The sequence below is a fragment of the Notothenia coriiceps genome, unplaced genomic scaffold (genome assembly GCF_000735185.1).
Source record: "Notothenia coriiceps isolate Sejong01 unplaced genomic scaffold, NC01 NC01_scaffold00032382, whole genome shotgun sequence".
Lineage (NCBI taxonomy): Eukaryota > Metazoa > Chordata > Actinopteri > Perciformes > Nototheniidae > Notothenia > Notothenia coriiceps.
Window position 1 is genome coordinate 15,033 of NW_011365083.1, and position 15,278 is coordinate 30,310.

The 15,278-nt window shown below is 37.5% G+C and overlaps 1 protein-coding gene across 2 annotated transcripts; it reads left to right on the plus strand.

The window, feature by feature from the left end:
* Positions 1-1,211: 1,211 nt before the first annotated feature.
* On the plus strand, positions 1,212-14,838 carry fkbp5 (FKBP prolyl isomerase 5). Of its 2 annotated transcripts, none has more exons than XM_010788943.1 (11): positions 1,212-1,479; positions 6,175-6,304; positions 6,458-6,602; positions 7,503-7,645; positions 8,328-8,442; positions 8,530-8,686; positions 10,036-10,126; positions 10,360-10,443; positions 10,529-10,714; positions 10,819-11,058; positions 12,417-14,838. In XM_010788943.1, exons 2-11 carry the CDS (start codon positions 6,200-6,202, stop codon positions 12,525-12,527), a joined length of 1,377 nt encoding a protein of 458 aa, XP_010787245.1. In that variant the 5' UTR covers positions 1,212-1,479; positions 6,175-6,199; the 3' UTR covers positions 12,528-14,838. The 2 variants fall into 2 exon arrangements, with proteins under 2 accessions (XP_010787245.1, XP_010787247.1); XM_010788945.1 differs by lacking the exon at positions 1,212-1,479 and adding an exon at positions 1,857-1,944.
* Positions 14,839-15,278: the final 440 nt, after the last annotated feature.

Consider the following 15,278-nt stretch of genomic DNA (forward strand, 5'->3'; position numbering starts at 1 on the left):
TTAGACATATTAATGAAAGTTATTAGTCTAAATTAAAATTGTGTAAAATGTGAATTTCATATAGGTCTATTTGAGGCAAATATCCTCAATAACAGATGTCAAGTCCTCTGTTTGGAAATATTAACTCTGAGTAATATTTTGCTAACTTGAAATATTTATTTTGATTTAACATATTACATTGTGGAAATGACACAAAACTCATCCTCTGTTTTTGTGTCATGTTACAATATATATTTGTTGGCATCACTGGGTAACTTGAGCAGAGTTACAGAGTCCTTGTGAGGTATTGACATTTATGGAGTCTTTATTATGTTATATCCTTTATACTACCAATTTAAATATAATGAAAATATAGTTGTATAAATACAAATTGTAAATACAAATTGAAGCCTTCCATCATGTGTATGTAAAAGGCCTACTAACTGCAAAACGGGTGCTTGCCACTATTTGTAAAATCTGATGACTTCCCTTTTCATCATAGTGTTTCTCAATGTACATTTAGGCCTACATGTTTAACACCGCAGTACTTTTAAATTTGAACACTGTAACACGGCTGTAGACAAACGATCTCCACCTAGTGAAAATCACAATAATGGTAAAAAAGGACCAACATGCATAGGCAATTATATTAGTAATAATAAGCATACATTTGAGCAAATTTTTCGAAATCACCATTTTCAAATAAGTTATAGTAACGTAACAGTAATAGTTACAACCTTAAAAAAACAGGTACACAAAATGAAAAGGCGGGGTTTTACCGACAGTAATCCGTCTCAGCGCGCGTCTTATCGGGCAGTGGATGTGCTTTTATTTCGGTGCTTTACACTGTGTGACTGGCTCGGCTATTACACAGCAGTGTTGATGATATGTGTTGTCAGCTGAGCGGGAAGGACAGCCTGCTGCGGTACAGGCTGTTCCCAGCCTGGCTCGGCACGGAACGGGTTACAGGTCAGGGTGTCTATTGGAACACAGTGTTCTCGTGAGCAGAGGCAGCGGTACAGCTACAGTACAGCCGGAACATTGTGTTACTTTGTGGCTGCTTTCCAAGACCTGCCCCTTAATTTTACACTAAACGCCCTCCCACAACTACGCTGTACTACTCTCTCTCTCTCTCTCTCTCTCTCTCTCTCTCTCTCTCTCTCTCTCTCTCTCTCTCTCTCTCTCTCTCTCTCTCTCTCTCTCTCTCTCTCTCTCTCTCTCTCTCTCACTCCCTATCTCTCTCTCTCGCTCGTGTCATTTTGAAGTCTGAGATCCATGTGGCTACTTCACCGGCACGTTCAGGGCCACAGGACAAAAACAGCGCGACATAATAACCACATGGACAGAACATCTAGTACCCTGGATGAGATGAAAGGGGCGGGCTTGAATTAGGAGGAAAAAGACACGGTTTAAAAAAAAAAAAAAAAAACACCGGCTGAAATTTCAGCATATTACCAGCCGTTTCGGGGGAGCAAAAATAAGGAAGAAGCGCAAGGAAATGTGAGTGTTTTCATCTGTTCCCTTTAATATGTGGCTACCGCTTAAAAAATGCTTAAGGTTTGCTGTCTTTCCAGTGTTTTATGTTCACACCTCCCCAAGTTAAATGGCACTTGTTTTACATCGTAAAACATCAGAAGGAGTCTAATAAAATCGGTAATGATTAAATATAAAACTCAACATCCAGTTAGGTTGTCTCGTTATGAGATGTTCTAGGGTGGATGTTGAGTTTTTCACGTGTAGGGGCATATGAGGTTACAGCTCCCCACTGTGCTATGGAACATAATGGCTGATAAGAGCCTATGTGTGTTAATAGGTGAGTGTGTGCGTGTGTGTATGTGTGTGAATGTGCCACTTGGCTGTGGTTCCCAACGGAGGCGGATGAGGACACCAGTGTACATCCAGAATCCCTTAAGGCTTAGGTGTATCTTCATAAAGTACAGGTTGTAACACTTTCTCTGAGAAAAGGTAACATTAACTCTTGTGAATTCTTTGTGTGATTCATATTTAGTTTAGACCAAGGTGTTCATTGCGCGGACATAATGGTAGGCAAGGCAAGGCAATTTTATTTATATAGCACTTTTCAGCACGTGGCGATTTAGGAATAACTAAAATATGGCTCTCATCATATAATTAGATTTAGATGATGTGTTGAGTTTGAAGCAGATCTGGCCTGCTGACATGGACACAGGTTAAGGCAAAGTCTCAGAGATGAATCATACTGCCTGGGGACTTCATTTCCAAGAACATGACAGATACAAATAATTTACCAAAGGGTGGCCGGTTCTTAACCTTTGCCTTTGAAGAACAGCACAATTGAAAGGCTTAAAGTGTCTTTTTCAATTAAAAGTACATGTATAACACAGTAACAGCATTTGCCCAAAAAGTCCATAAAAGCAGTTTTTTCTTGTATACTTTTCTTCCTTAGTCTCCCTGCGATGTCTTTGTCAGGATAAAACATAATTTCCCGGGCCAGACAGTGCTGTGCCTCAGGATGTGTGTGTATGGCTCTGTTATGAACAGTGTGTGCTCACATGTTCACATATGAATCAGCAGCAGAGCACGGATGTGAGACAGAATGTACAGATACACCGTGTGCGTCTGTGGATGTGGTCTTTGCCTCATTGTGTTCTGTTCCTGCATTCCTCCGTAGGGTATCTCAGTTTAGGTACATGTAGCCTACATGCCATTTAATCTGTGCTGTAAATATTTGCATTAGGTTTCATGGTTTAATAATTCATACTTTTATAAAGGAAGAAAATAAGGATACATTTATTGGATTTTATTACTCTTTAATTATGTGAACATATTAATAATGGTAGTTTATCAGACTAGATATATCGCTCTAACTGCTTTAGCTTGTATAAATTGTGTGTTAATATAATTGGCTAATTTGAATAATTAAAATCATGTTTTTTTTTCATTCCAAATTGAAGCTGGGCTGTACGTGAGGGGGTCTCAGATTGGTGAACACCATCAGGCTTTGCCAGCAGGGAACTGTGAATAGAAGGAACATTGTGTTCAGAACCGCACACACACACACAAACACGCATACGCACAAACACACACACACACACACACACACACACACACACACACACACACACACACACACACACACACACACACACACACACACACACACACACACACACACACACACACACACACACACACACACACACACACACACATTCTCTCTCTATTCTCTCACACACACACACACACACACACACACACACACACACACACACACACACACACACACACACACACACACACACACACACACACACACACACACACACACACACGCACGCGCACACACACGTAAAAAGAAGCACATCTTAAATTAAATTCATGAAATTTAAAAGGCACAGGATAAGGTGTACTGCAGGAAAGTGACAGACATTTTGAGGTGTACTTGTGTTGAAGAGTTCCGTAAACGACACTCGATCTTTGAGAGTGACACGATTGAAGAAACAGAATAGTTAACAGATATCAGCTAAACAGATGTTAATGGCTTTACTCTGTTGATTGAGCGACGTGGTAGTGCCATGGATTTGGCTCTTGTATTTAAATGAGGAAAACAAGTTAATATCCATTTCTTAATCAATATTCAATGCAATGAGTCTACTGCTGCGTACGAATCTCATGCCAAGCTCTGTTGCTTCATTTTCACACTAACAGGCGCTTTAGGAACTTACAGACCTCGGAAGCATGTTCTAATATTTTCACATGGTCATTAACAGCATCTTGGATGTCTTGAGCTTGAAGGCAAGACAACTGGTGGAAAAATCAAGAAAACTGATAAGCCGTTCCTCTTTACCATTTTAACGTCTCTGTGGAAAACCTGAAGGGGCCACAAGACTGCCATCTGATCATAACCCTGCAGAACTGCTCCCTCACAGGACATAGTTTAGGCTTTGCAGTAAATGTGTATAAGATTTAATTTAGATTTATTAGAAATGATTAAAATATGTTGTTTGCTTCAGCAAAATAGAGAAAATATATGATACCATTAACAGTTATATTAGGGTTGTGGAGATAGGAGTTTTCATACAAAAGTTAAAGGCAATGTTCTCCTAGACAAGTACAGCCATCAATTTAAAAAAAGAACTTATTGAAATTGATTACTTTTTGTTTGTATATACATTTTCATTTTTCATACTTCCTTACTTTCTTCGTGTTTTGAGTCTAATAATTGTACGGTTCTCCTTTAAAAACTTGTTTCAACTTTATTATATTAAGAAATATCTCATAACTCATATTGGCTTCATACCTCTGAACCCGATGAAGAGCCAATATGTGCTTGAATTGTGCTTTTTTTTACAACATACAGTAATTTAGCAAAAAAAGGTTTAAAATGGAATTATCTTCAGTGTTGTTTTGAGGAAGACCTCCATTTTCTCATTAGTGATGTGGTGTTTGTTATCGTTACTTCACAACTCTGGCTTAACATAGGGATAACGTTGATTACATCCTGGCACAGTCCCAGAGCAGCCCGCAGCAGTAATCCGTAAGCAAGTGTTAAAGTCTCAGTTGTTGCATGTGATAACAATCTACACAACTTTAGTGTTTTACAACATGCTTCATGATTATTGCCAGGGTGTACCTAAAATGCCTGCAGCCATGTTTTGAGGAATTGAGTAACAGATGTTATTACACCTGCCTTGACATAGTTTCCTCCTCTTGCAATGCTGGAGTATACAATAGACAATGAGGTTGTATGGCAATGTAGACTAGCCAGACAGACAGACAGACAGACAGACAGACAGACAGACAGACAGACAGACAGACAGACAGACATTCCTTGCCGTTTAGCTAGTCAAAGGTTTTCACATTTTTCCAAGTTACCAAAACCTCAAGCATTATATTGACACTATATCATTAAAAAAAAAATAGCAATCAATCTGTCTGCCTTTTTACCTTTCTGTCTGACAGGCTGGTTTTTAAACGTAAAACCATAATTTAATTGATTGAAACTGTCAAATGCCAAAATCTGGCATCAAATGTCTAGCCTGATCTATTTAACTTGCAACAGTTACAAAACTATCACTTTGATTTGAAGAAAAAATAAACAAAGACATCTGAATTCTTTGTCTGTTGTGTTAGATTATTATACAATATAAATATAAGCTGATTTGTCTATGGAATACAAACACTGCCAAAAAACGGATGTTATTGACAGATTACGTGATACGAAGGTGAGAGTATACTGTACAGGATTCTTGATGAAGATTGGTGATATAATTATCTTACAAAGGGATCAGTAATTATGTGGATTTGATGGCCATGCAGGTAGCGACACATTCTTGTTTCTTCACAGTAAGGGCAAGAGGAGACACCATTTGAGAGAAGGACAAAATCACCAGATAAAACCGGAAAGCCTGACCCCTCATATTCTGATAAGCTATTATATCAGTGTTTCACCTCTGAGAGTCATGATCTAAATCAACATTTTAACCTGACTCATAACAAACACTGAGAGAGATTACATGACTGTATTCATGATGGCACAACTTTTTCTTTAAATAATGTGTGAGGGTAGTCATGCCCACACTTCAACTGTGCATACAGGGCTTTCAGGAACAAAGACTAATGTTTAAATACAAAATAATCACTGAATCATACCACATGGCGAAATTAGGTTCAGCTTGCCAACTGCAGCAGATGCCATACAATATGTTGATGTCATTTATAGAATGACAAAGAGCACAAAAGGCTATTAACTAATAGTCCTGGACATACTGTTCTTTGGTGATAGCAACTCATGTTACTAAATAAAATCCCTGAAGCAGGAGACAGGCTGCTACCTTTAGCATTTTATTTATAGGAAAAAGGTGTGGTGCAGACAGTTAAGTATTTTCATAAATGCAGTTCAAAATAATGTTCCTGATACATCTGGGATCCGTGTAACTGTGGCTTTTGCATACAATTGTAAATATATCTCCAGTGCAGTACCTTAAATAGCTACAAGTTATATAATGTGGAGGAGAAAGTCATTTTTACTGGGTGAATGATGGAGATCTTGAATTCTTATATTCTCTGTAATTTTCCAGTCCGGCTACACAGACCACCGTCTACGGTTTTCCTGTTACAAGTTTTTGCCCAAGTGAAAACACGAGACACGAGGATATGTTCTTTTTGACGGTCAGTTCACTAACACGTAGGCTTGTGTGTTCATAATGTTTACAGTGTTACCGTGTGCCCACACGCAAAAATGACCACTGATCAGGATCTGACGATGGATGGCCAGCCAGCTACGTCCGTCTTTGCTTCAAAGGGCACTGATGTAACACCTAAAAAAGACAAAGGAGTTGTCAAGGTATTTATAGTAATTTATTTAAATTGTCTTTTTGTTGGCACTTAGAAACAAGTATGACTCACATGACATGGTCATGATTTTTCATGGGTTATTCTATATTCTCTGTTAAAAAGGTTTCTCGTTTGAACGTAGAGTTCCTCTTGCTGTCTGCAGGTTGTGAAGCGTCAGGGGCTGGATGGAGAGTGGCCGATGATAGGGGACCGAGTGACCGTCCACTATACTGGGAAGCTGCTCAGCGGGAGGAAGTTTGACTGCAGCCGAGAGCGCAAAGAACCTTTTAGTTTTAATGTCGGCAAAGGTAGAATACTTCATGCATTAGTGTTATACCTGATGGGCCGTAGTCTTCTCTCTGACTTAGAGCTATTCTCAATTTCTTTATCTCAGTTTTTGAAACTGTCCTAACATGATTTCTTGTGATCTCGTCACAAATGTCTCAAGTGACATCACAGCACCACTACTAAGAATTTGTTTTCCCAACGACAAGCTGTTTTGTCACTCTTTTGATCACATGTGCAAAAACACATGCGCTTTGCTTAAATAAATGAGATTTTCATTCACAAACCATTTGTTTAGAGATTTGAACTTTAAGTTATTGTAATTCAAGAAATTGAGCCTGAGCGGATGAGAAAACCTAGAGTTTTTGGAAAATATGCTTTCTTGCTAGTTCATTCATATGAATAACACATCTCTCCACTACGGTGGCTGAGAAGTGCAAACGAGAATTACAAAGTGTGAAGCACTTTAACAAAGCTTGAGACAAATTTACATTTTATAAAACAAAATTAACAAGATGCAAAACACTTTTACAAAGCTAGAGACAAATTTGCATTTTATAAAACAAATGTACAAGTCCCGAAACACTTTAACATTTCCCGAGACACTTTAACATTTGCCAAACCACTTTAACACTTCTACTTTTGTGTACATAAAATGAGTAAAAACAACAGGATGTAGTTTTACAGAGGGGCTATTTTATAACTATCTCCTGGTTGTAGCTTCATATTTTACAGACAGATATGTAAACAGTCTTTTCATGAAAATGTGGGCAAGAAAAATAATATGCGTATTTACCAAAATGTAAAACCTTTTTTTTTTTTTACATTTTTGTCATTATAATTCAAACAATGACAAAATATCAAAGCCTGATTTATGAACCAGCACATCTCTCATATTTGTTATTTGCTTCATCCACTCACAGGTCAGGTCCTTAAGGCCTGGGATATTGGTGTGATGTCCATGCAGAGAGGCGAGGTGTGCAGGTTGCTCTGTAAACCAGAGTACGCGTATGGATCTGCAGGAAATCCAGACAAAATTCCTCCCAGTTCTTCTGTGGTGTTTGAGGTAGGTGTGCCACGCCAGTGCCTCCAATTTGTGCATTCATTCTGTATCAAACCAGGGGACTGATCATTTGAAAGCATGTGTCAGTCTGAGATGGAGCAGTCTGCTCATAACATTGTCTATTTGAATCCCTCTCAGTCAAGAAGCCATATACATTCAGTTGTAGCTCAGGATACAATCCAGGCATCTCTGTCTTCTTCAATACATTTCTTCAGCTATTTGAAAATGTAACAAAGACTTACAGTGGTCCAGCCGTAGAAAAACAAAGAGTCTTAAGTTGAATAATTGAATAAGTGTAAACATCATAATCCACAGCTACAATGCAGAGTTGCATAACAATATTTTTCAAATCTTAAGCTACCTGGAGGTAATTAAAGACGGGGAGGCAGGATGTCAGGGGGTTATTTGTCTGAGAGGGGATGCTCTAAGCTTGTCCCTTAGAGAGGTATGGAGTGTAAACATCTGTCTGATTACACAGTTTATCTATATGTTTAATTCAATGGTCATAATTTAATTTGAATAATAATTTATTTAATTTTGTTTCCATGACTTGACTCCTACTTGTTTTTTGTCCTCCCACACCTACTGTAACACCATTCACTGCAGTGCTCTCACTTTACATTTGCTTCATACTGTATATCTATTTGTAGAACAATGGTTGAATAAATGTTTTCAACAAAAACAGATGGAGCTTCTCAAGTTTGAAGGAGAGGCTCTCACAGGCGATTCCGGCATCATAAGAAGGATAAAGGTCAAAGGAGATGGTTACATGAATCCCAACGATGGAGCAAGTGTTGAAGGTAGGGTCATTATTGTCTTCATGAATATTGTGCCCTATGAAATGCAAACATCAGAGTTTACATGTTGTCATTATTTGTGATCCACAGTGCATCTGGAGGGAAAGTGTGATGGCCGACGATTTGACTGCAGGGACGTCAGTTTTATAGTTGGTGAGGCTGAAGATAAAGGCGTTCCTCTCGGAGTGGACCGAGCCATGGACAAGATGCAGAAGGGAGAGTGCTGTTTGCTTTATCTAAAACAAAAGTAAGTTAAAAAAAACACCTTTGCTCTCTCAAATTCTTTTTGTAGCGTGTCTTTATGTGTATTGCTTTGGTACCTACCTAAAGTTTCCTGCTTCATCTGACGACAAAATACTATAACGTCCTCAGGTAACATTTATTTAATTGTACCTTGATTTCTGTCATTTCCGAATTATTATTATTTTGTATTATTATCTTTTGTCTTTTATGTGGATTTGAAGTCTGTTACCAAATTCAGAAATCATGCAACAATTCTACAATAGCTCTACAATGTATTGAATAGTAATGTATCTGTCTTTTCAGATACATATGCACTAACATTGCTTTAGGTTTATGCTGTATTGATAGTAAAAAACCTTCATGTGCGGTACTTTTAATCTAGTAATTATGAGGGTTAGTTCTAAAAATACTTTAAAATCCATCGGTGTTCAAAATCTGTGATTTGGACTTTCAACAACTCACTGAGGAGTCAGGCATCCAAAAAATGAAGTTCATTTTAGACAAGATGAAAAGAGATGGCGGGCCACACAGACGCAGTTGCTCAACATTTTATATCTATCCTAGACAGAAATAAGGAGTGTAACACATTGTACTGCTTGAAATACATAATATCATTCACCTAACCCCGCCCACGCCAACCTCACCTATTTTAACCTCAGGCAAAAGCAATTCAAAGGAGTGGTGACTTACAAGGAATTCATATTACACTTCATACTTAGAGTTCATGCCAACAAGTAGTAACATCACATAAACGACCCTGAAATAAGAACATTACATAATAATAACACATTTTTTTATGTGTCTGGAATATTGCTATGTATTGGCATGTATGGCTGTCATGAGATCAGATTTTCACCAATATAATTCACAATAACAAAAGCATTGTATGGAAAATGTAATTGTGTGTTTGGGGCAAACAAATTACACTCATATGTGTGTGCGTGTGTGTGTGTGTGTGTGTGTGTGTGTGTGTGTGTGTGTGTGTGTGTGTGTGTGTGTGTGTGTGTGTGTGTGTGTGTGTGTGTGTGTGTGTGTGTGTGTGTGTGTGTGTGTGTGTGTGTGTGTGTGTGTGTGTGTGTGTGTGCCATTACGGTAGGGAGAAAGCCAATGCAAAGTAACATAACTGTTTTAAAAGGCTCTGGATTTGTTACACAATAATATAAAACATGTGTTATTGACATGACATTTTTAGATTGATTCACATGTGCGATTTAACACACCATAGTTTACATGTGAAAAGCCTTTAGTTTACTGATGTCAGTGTTTGATATCTAGAAGAACTGACCATTTGAAAGTGATTACTTGTTCTATCAATGAGATCAACTTCTGTCATGTTATGTCTTTTTTACACAGGTATGGCTTTGGAAGCGAAGGTAAACCGGAATTAAAAATTGGACCATACAAAGACATCGTATACGAAGTTACCCTCAAAAGCTTTCAAAGGGTGAGTTCTGCTTTCTGCTTTCACAAAAATAAAGGTCACGTTCTACATTAGGTTTAGTTAGTACGTTAGTGTGGTTTTTGTTTCTATGTAAACAAACACACATTGAATAACACTTCGATAAAGTAAAACAAGTTCTTCACAGTCTGTATATCATTTTCCGATGACTTCCTTAAACATGAAAACCTGTTTTTTTTCCTCTCCACTTTTTGTGACGTTAATTGTTTTACCAAAAGGCTAAAGAATCCTGGGAAATGGACCTACCTGAAAAGCTGGAGCTGGCTGCTGGAGTTAAGCAAAAAGGGAATCAGTATTTTAAGGTACTTTCTCTATTCTGTTCTTTTGTCTTAACTTTTTTTTTAATTGTTAACATGTTCATAAAATGGTGTCATCTTTCTGTATTAGGCAGGGTTACACCACCAGGCAGTGGCCCAGTACCAGCGCATCGTGTTGTGGCTGGAGATGGAGTGTGGGACTGGGATGGAGCAGCAGAAGAGAATACAGTCCTACATGTTGACAGCAAACCTCAACTTAGCGTTGTGTTTCCTGAGGACAAAAGAGTACACACAAGTTGTGGAAAACTGCAACAAGGTGAGCTGGTAGACCCTGATGATATTTATCCAAATTTAAAAACCATATAACTTCAATAAATTCACCATCTGTATTTAAAATGATGAATCTGTGTATGTTATAAGGTGGTTGAGCTGGATGAGCACAATGAGAAGGCTTTGTACCGTCGTGGGGAAGCACGACTCCTCCGTAACGAGTTCAGCCTGGCTATGGAAGATTTCAAGCACGTGTTGCAAGTCAACCCTTCAAATCGAGCAGCTCATGCTCAGATTTCCATCTGCCAAAGCAAAATTAAAGAACACCACGAACAGGACAAGAAGACCTATGCCAACATGTTCCAGAAATTTGCAGAACGCGACGCCAAGGTAAACATTCCTCGCCAAATGTCAGCCTGACTCATGTGTGTGTGTGTGTGTGTGTGTGTGTGTGTGTGTGTGTGTGTGTGGCTTCAAGTGTATTGAATTTAAACAATAATATTAAATGAAGAGAAGACATTACAACTCAATAATAAATATACTAAGTATAAACAGACGATTTCAAGAATAAGGCCCAATATATAAATATTCATTAGATAAGTACAATTCAAACAAAGAATAGTGGAAGGACAATAAACAATTGTTAGAAAGCAGATGTGTGTTATTATATATTTACTAATTAGTAAACTATAACAGGGTGATCTATAAGAAAAATGTGATTTGTATGTTAGCCCTGGGAAGTACATGGGGCACATGGCACATTAACTCTTTTTAATAATGGTCAGCCATTTTGGGTATCATGGGGAAGATATCGATACACCCCTTCAAACCAAAATCTCCTGCAAAGTATTTGGCTAATCACAACAGGTTTGCCCTCCATCAAATATTTTACAATGAAATAACTGATTTGTAAATGTTTTAAAGGGCTTTAATCCCCTTTTCACAGTATAAACGGCCTGCAGTATCGCCCCCTATTGTACTTTATTCAGTATTATGCTGACCTCTAGTGTTCATTCATGGATTTGTTGATATTCTCATCTATTTATCCAGATCCAGATGCTCTTCTCAATTCTCAGTAAATACTAAGATAAATAAAGCACCTAACTGAATTTTTCAATATCCATACTCACAGACTTTGATCCCACAAGGTACACAAGTGATTAGGTCTCTTATATGGTCAAGTGCCTGACCATTAGAGACCTTAAAGGGCACTTTGTACATCCGCATTTCTGCAAACTTTGTCTGATGCAATTATCCGCAAGTCACAGCTTTGTGACAATTAACAACACTAAATCATTTTTACATTTTTAAACACTACACTACCAAAGACTGAGATGGTTCATAACAAACAGCACATGAGTCATGCAAGGCTATACAACACTTGCTTGCCTTGTTTATTCCTCAAAACATCTTTTAATTTTGCTTTGATATACTGTTTTGGCAAAAACAATTAGATTTATTTTTTGACAATTGCCACATTGTCACATTCCTATTTACATAATTCGCAGACTTTGCAGCTTTGTGCACTGAAGACTTACTAGGTGACGTCAGTAATGTCCCTGAAGGGTTTAAGGCCTAATGTGGTTGTAGACTGCAGAAACAATAATTGGGGACATTTCAGAATTCATCAGTTTTATGACTCATTCTTAACAATATATTTAAGACTGCTTATGTATACACAAAAAAAAAAAACAAGCAAGCAAGGCAAGCTCTCACATTTGACCTTTGTGTGCTTCATCTCCCCTCAGCAGGTTAGAAAGACGAAAAGGAGGCGGGATGAGTGCGTGAGGAACGGCATGAACGGTGAAGTGGGCATCAAGCGACGGCGGAGGAGTCAGGACGGTCAATCGGCAAAGTGACATGTGAAAGGGAGAAAAAAAAAGACATGGCTTCCTTTGCTTCTCAAGCCCAGGGAGCAGAGGCAAGAAAACGGTCGTAAAGAAGCCTCTAATCCAAACATCTTTATCCCAAAATCCAACGTTACCATTCCTGCATATAAAAAAGACTTTAAGCAGGGGCGTTTGCAAGCCAAACAGCATTTCCCATGTCACATGGACTGTGTGACTGCCAGGACGAATTAGTACTGCAGAATCAGAGAGTAATTGGTGAACACTTCTAGCCCCCACCTATCATTATTTGAAAAAGATAGTAGATTTCTTCAAAAACACAGATGAGTAACATTTTATTTGTCATTCAGACTTCAAACTTTTGCTAGTCTTTAAATGTGTAATATGTACTTTGGATAAAAGGTGTAATAGGTCCTGTTAGCTTGGTGTAGAAAAGCCTGCATTCATTTAATGTTGGGACATTTGTTCTATATTACTACAAATCCAGGACTCAAAAAGATTACCCTGCAAACATGAATCTGCAATAATGCAAGAAATCATGATTGAAAGCTCACGTTTCTCATCAGCAGATGCAGTGAGTATAATCTGAAAGAACAAACTGCAAATACTAAATTACAAATATAAATCTGTAACTCTGGTGTTATGACAAATTCAAAATTCTCTTTATTTGGTTTTAGTAAAGGCTGAATTAATGTAATTTGTAACATTGAGCTACTACCTATGAAGCCAAATCAGTACTTGTTTTTTAAAGCCTATACGAGGAACCTAAACTGAGAGAGATTATTTCCAGAATTACAATTCAAATTCAGCGCCTTGTTTTGGGCAAATATGAGGCATTGTTTTATGATGGATTAGACTGCGGTCATGCACTAAAGTAATTTATTCATGTATACATGCATGAAAGGTCATTTTTTGTTAAATTTATTTAGTTTTTGTCCATTTAACCGTACAGTACAAACTGTTTTTCATGAGAATCCAGGCTGGTATTGTTTCAAAACAGTGATGATCTATGGAAGTGAAAACAGATGATACCTTTTTTATGGAGTGATAACATAACATTTCAGTGGCAGCTGCAAAAACCTTAATAAAATAGAAACTGAGAGTTGAAATATACATATAATTAATTGTTTTAGCTCTGGAGCTTTGGTAGATTTGACTGATTGATGACATTCTTTTCCTGTTGCACTCATGTGTTAATCTATCAGCTAATTGCATAAACAAGCATGGCACAATCTTCAACACACATACATTTTCCTTTAACAGCTGGTTGTCATAAATCCGCTTAATTATAATATAATCTTTTTACGAAAGGAGGCAGTTGATCCTAACATCACCTCCACCCCCGCCTTTTTATTTGACAGGGAAGATGTAATACTATTTGACCCTGTGAGTGTAAGCGGGAGAGAGACACAGTAACCGCAATTAAGCTTTAAAACCGTCAATATTTCAAATCTGGTCATTTGATCAACTTCGCAATGCTGTGTGAGTGTTTTTGCCTCAATCCAGGAAACGTTGTCTCTCTATTTCACTGCATCTATTTCATGTTTTTTGTTTTTTTTAAGTGTATGAATGATGGTTGATAGTGGACAGGGTTGCACTTTGGTGACTGTAAAAACCAACACTGTTATCTTTTCATGAAATATCTGGATAAAGTCTTGACGATAATCTAGAGATGTTTTATAAACATTGTTTGGTTCAGAACGTAAACCTTAGCTGTCTTAAATATTTTGTGGGGAAAAAAATCAACAGTGTGTATGTGTGTATAACTGTGTGTGTGTGTGTGTGTTGATATACTGTATATTGTTGTTGCTTATTAGAAAGGTTTCTAAACAGCTTGTTGCTATATGTTTTCAAGTACTGCTGGCTCTAAACATTCAAACATTTTGTACTGTGGAAATGAGCATGAAGTACCTCTTCTAGCAATTATTATTGCATTGAAGATTATACATAATATTTATCCCCTCATTGTCATCTACAAAAAAATACCCTGGGCTCTTGAAGCTGTATTCTTTATTTTTGATAACTTGCCAATGCCAATTATAGGAATATTCGGAAAAGTTTGACATAAACAAAATGCAGCTGGTTAACTGCCGATTGAGATTGGTTTTATTAGAAACTGTTCTACAAAATGTTTACATATATTCAAAAGATCTTCACCCTGTAAAGCAAGATTTGATCAATGTTTTAAACCGGCATTTATGCAATGAAATATTTTCAGACAAAAACTACCTAAGGTACCTTTGTTCATGTCTTCTTTGTATATATTTTTTATTTTTTTGCACTTTAAAAGCATTTAATAAATCTAAGAATTGCATTAATGAAACATGTCAATCTTCAATTGAGAAGCCAATATTTTATTGATAGTTGACATGGTGAACTTGTTTGCAATGTTTTTTCATTTACACGTTCAGCAGTTACAGAGCAACAATATTATTCATTTGGGGTCGTGTTCACCTTCATTTTTGGTGAAATATGGTCTTTACCTGCTGAATACTCCATCACACTCGCCACAGTAGAGCATTTTCTGATACCAGTGCGTTCTGACTAAAACAGAACAATGTAAAGTTGTGGTCCAAATAGCTAAAATATGCGCTGAAACTTGTTAATAACCGAGGGGGCCTGCAGATTCCGGTTATTCTTCGTAAGCTCATGACTACGAGCGTGTTTCGTAACATAGTCTGTCTTTTATTTTTATACTAACATTGATAATAGCTCCTTTGATGTGTCTTTCTTCGGGGTCAACATTAGTAATTCCCCAGAGGT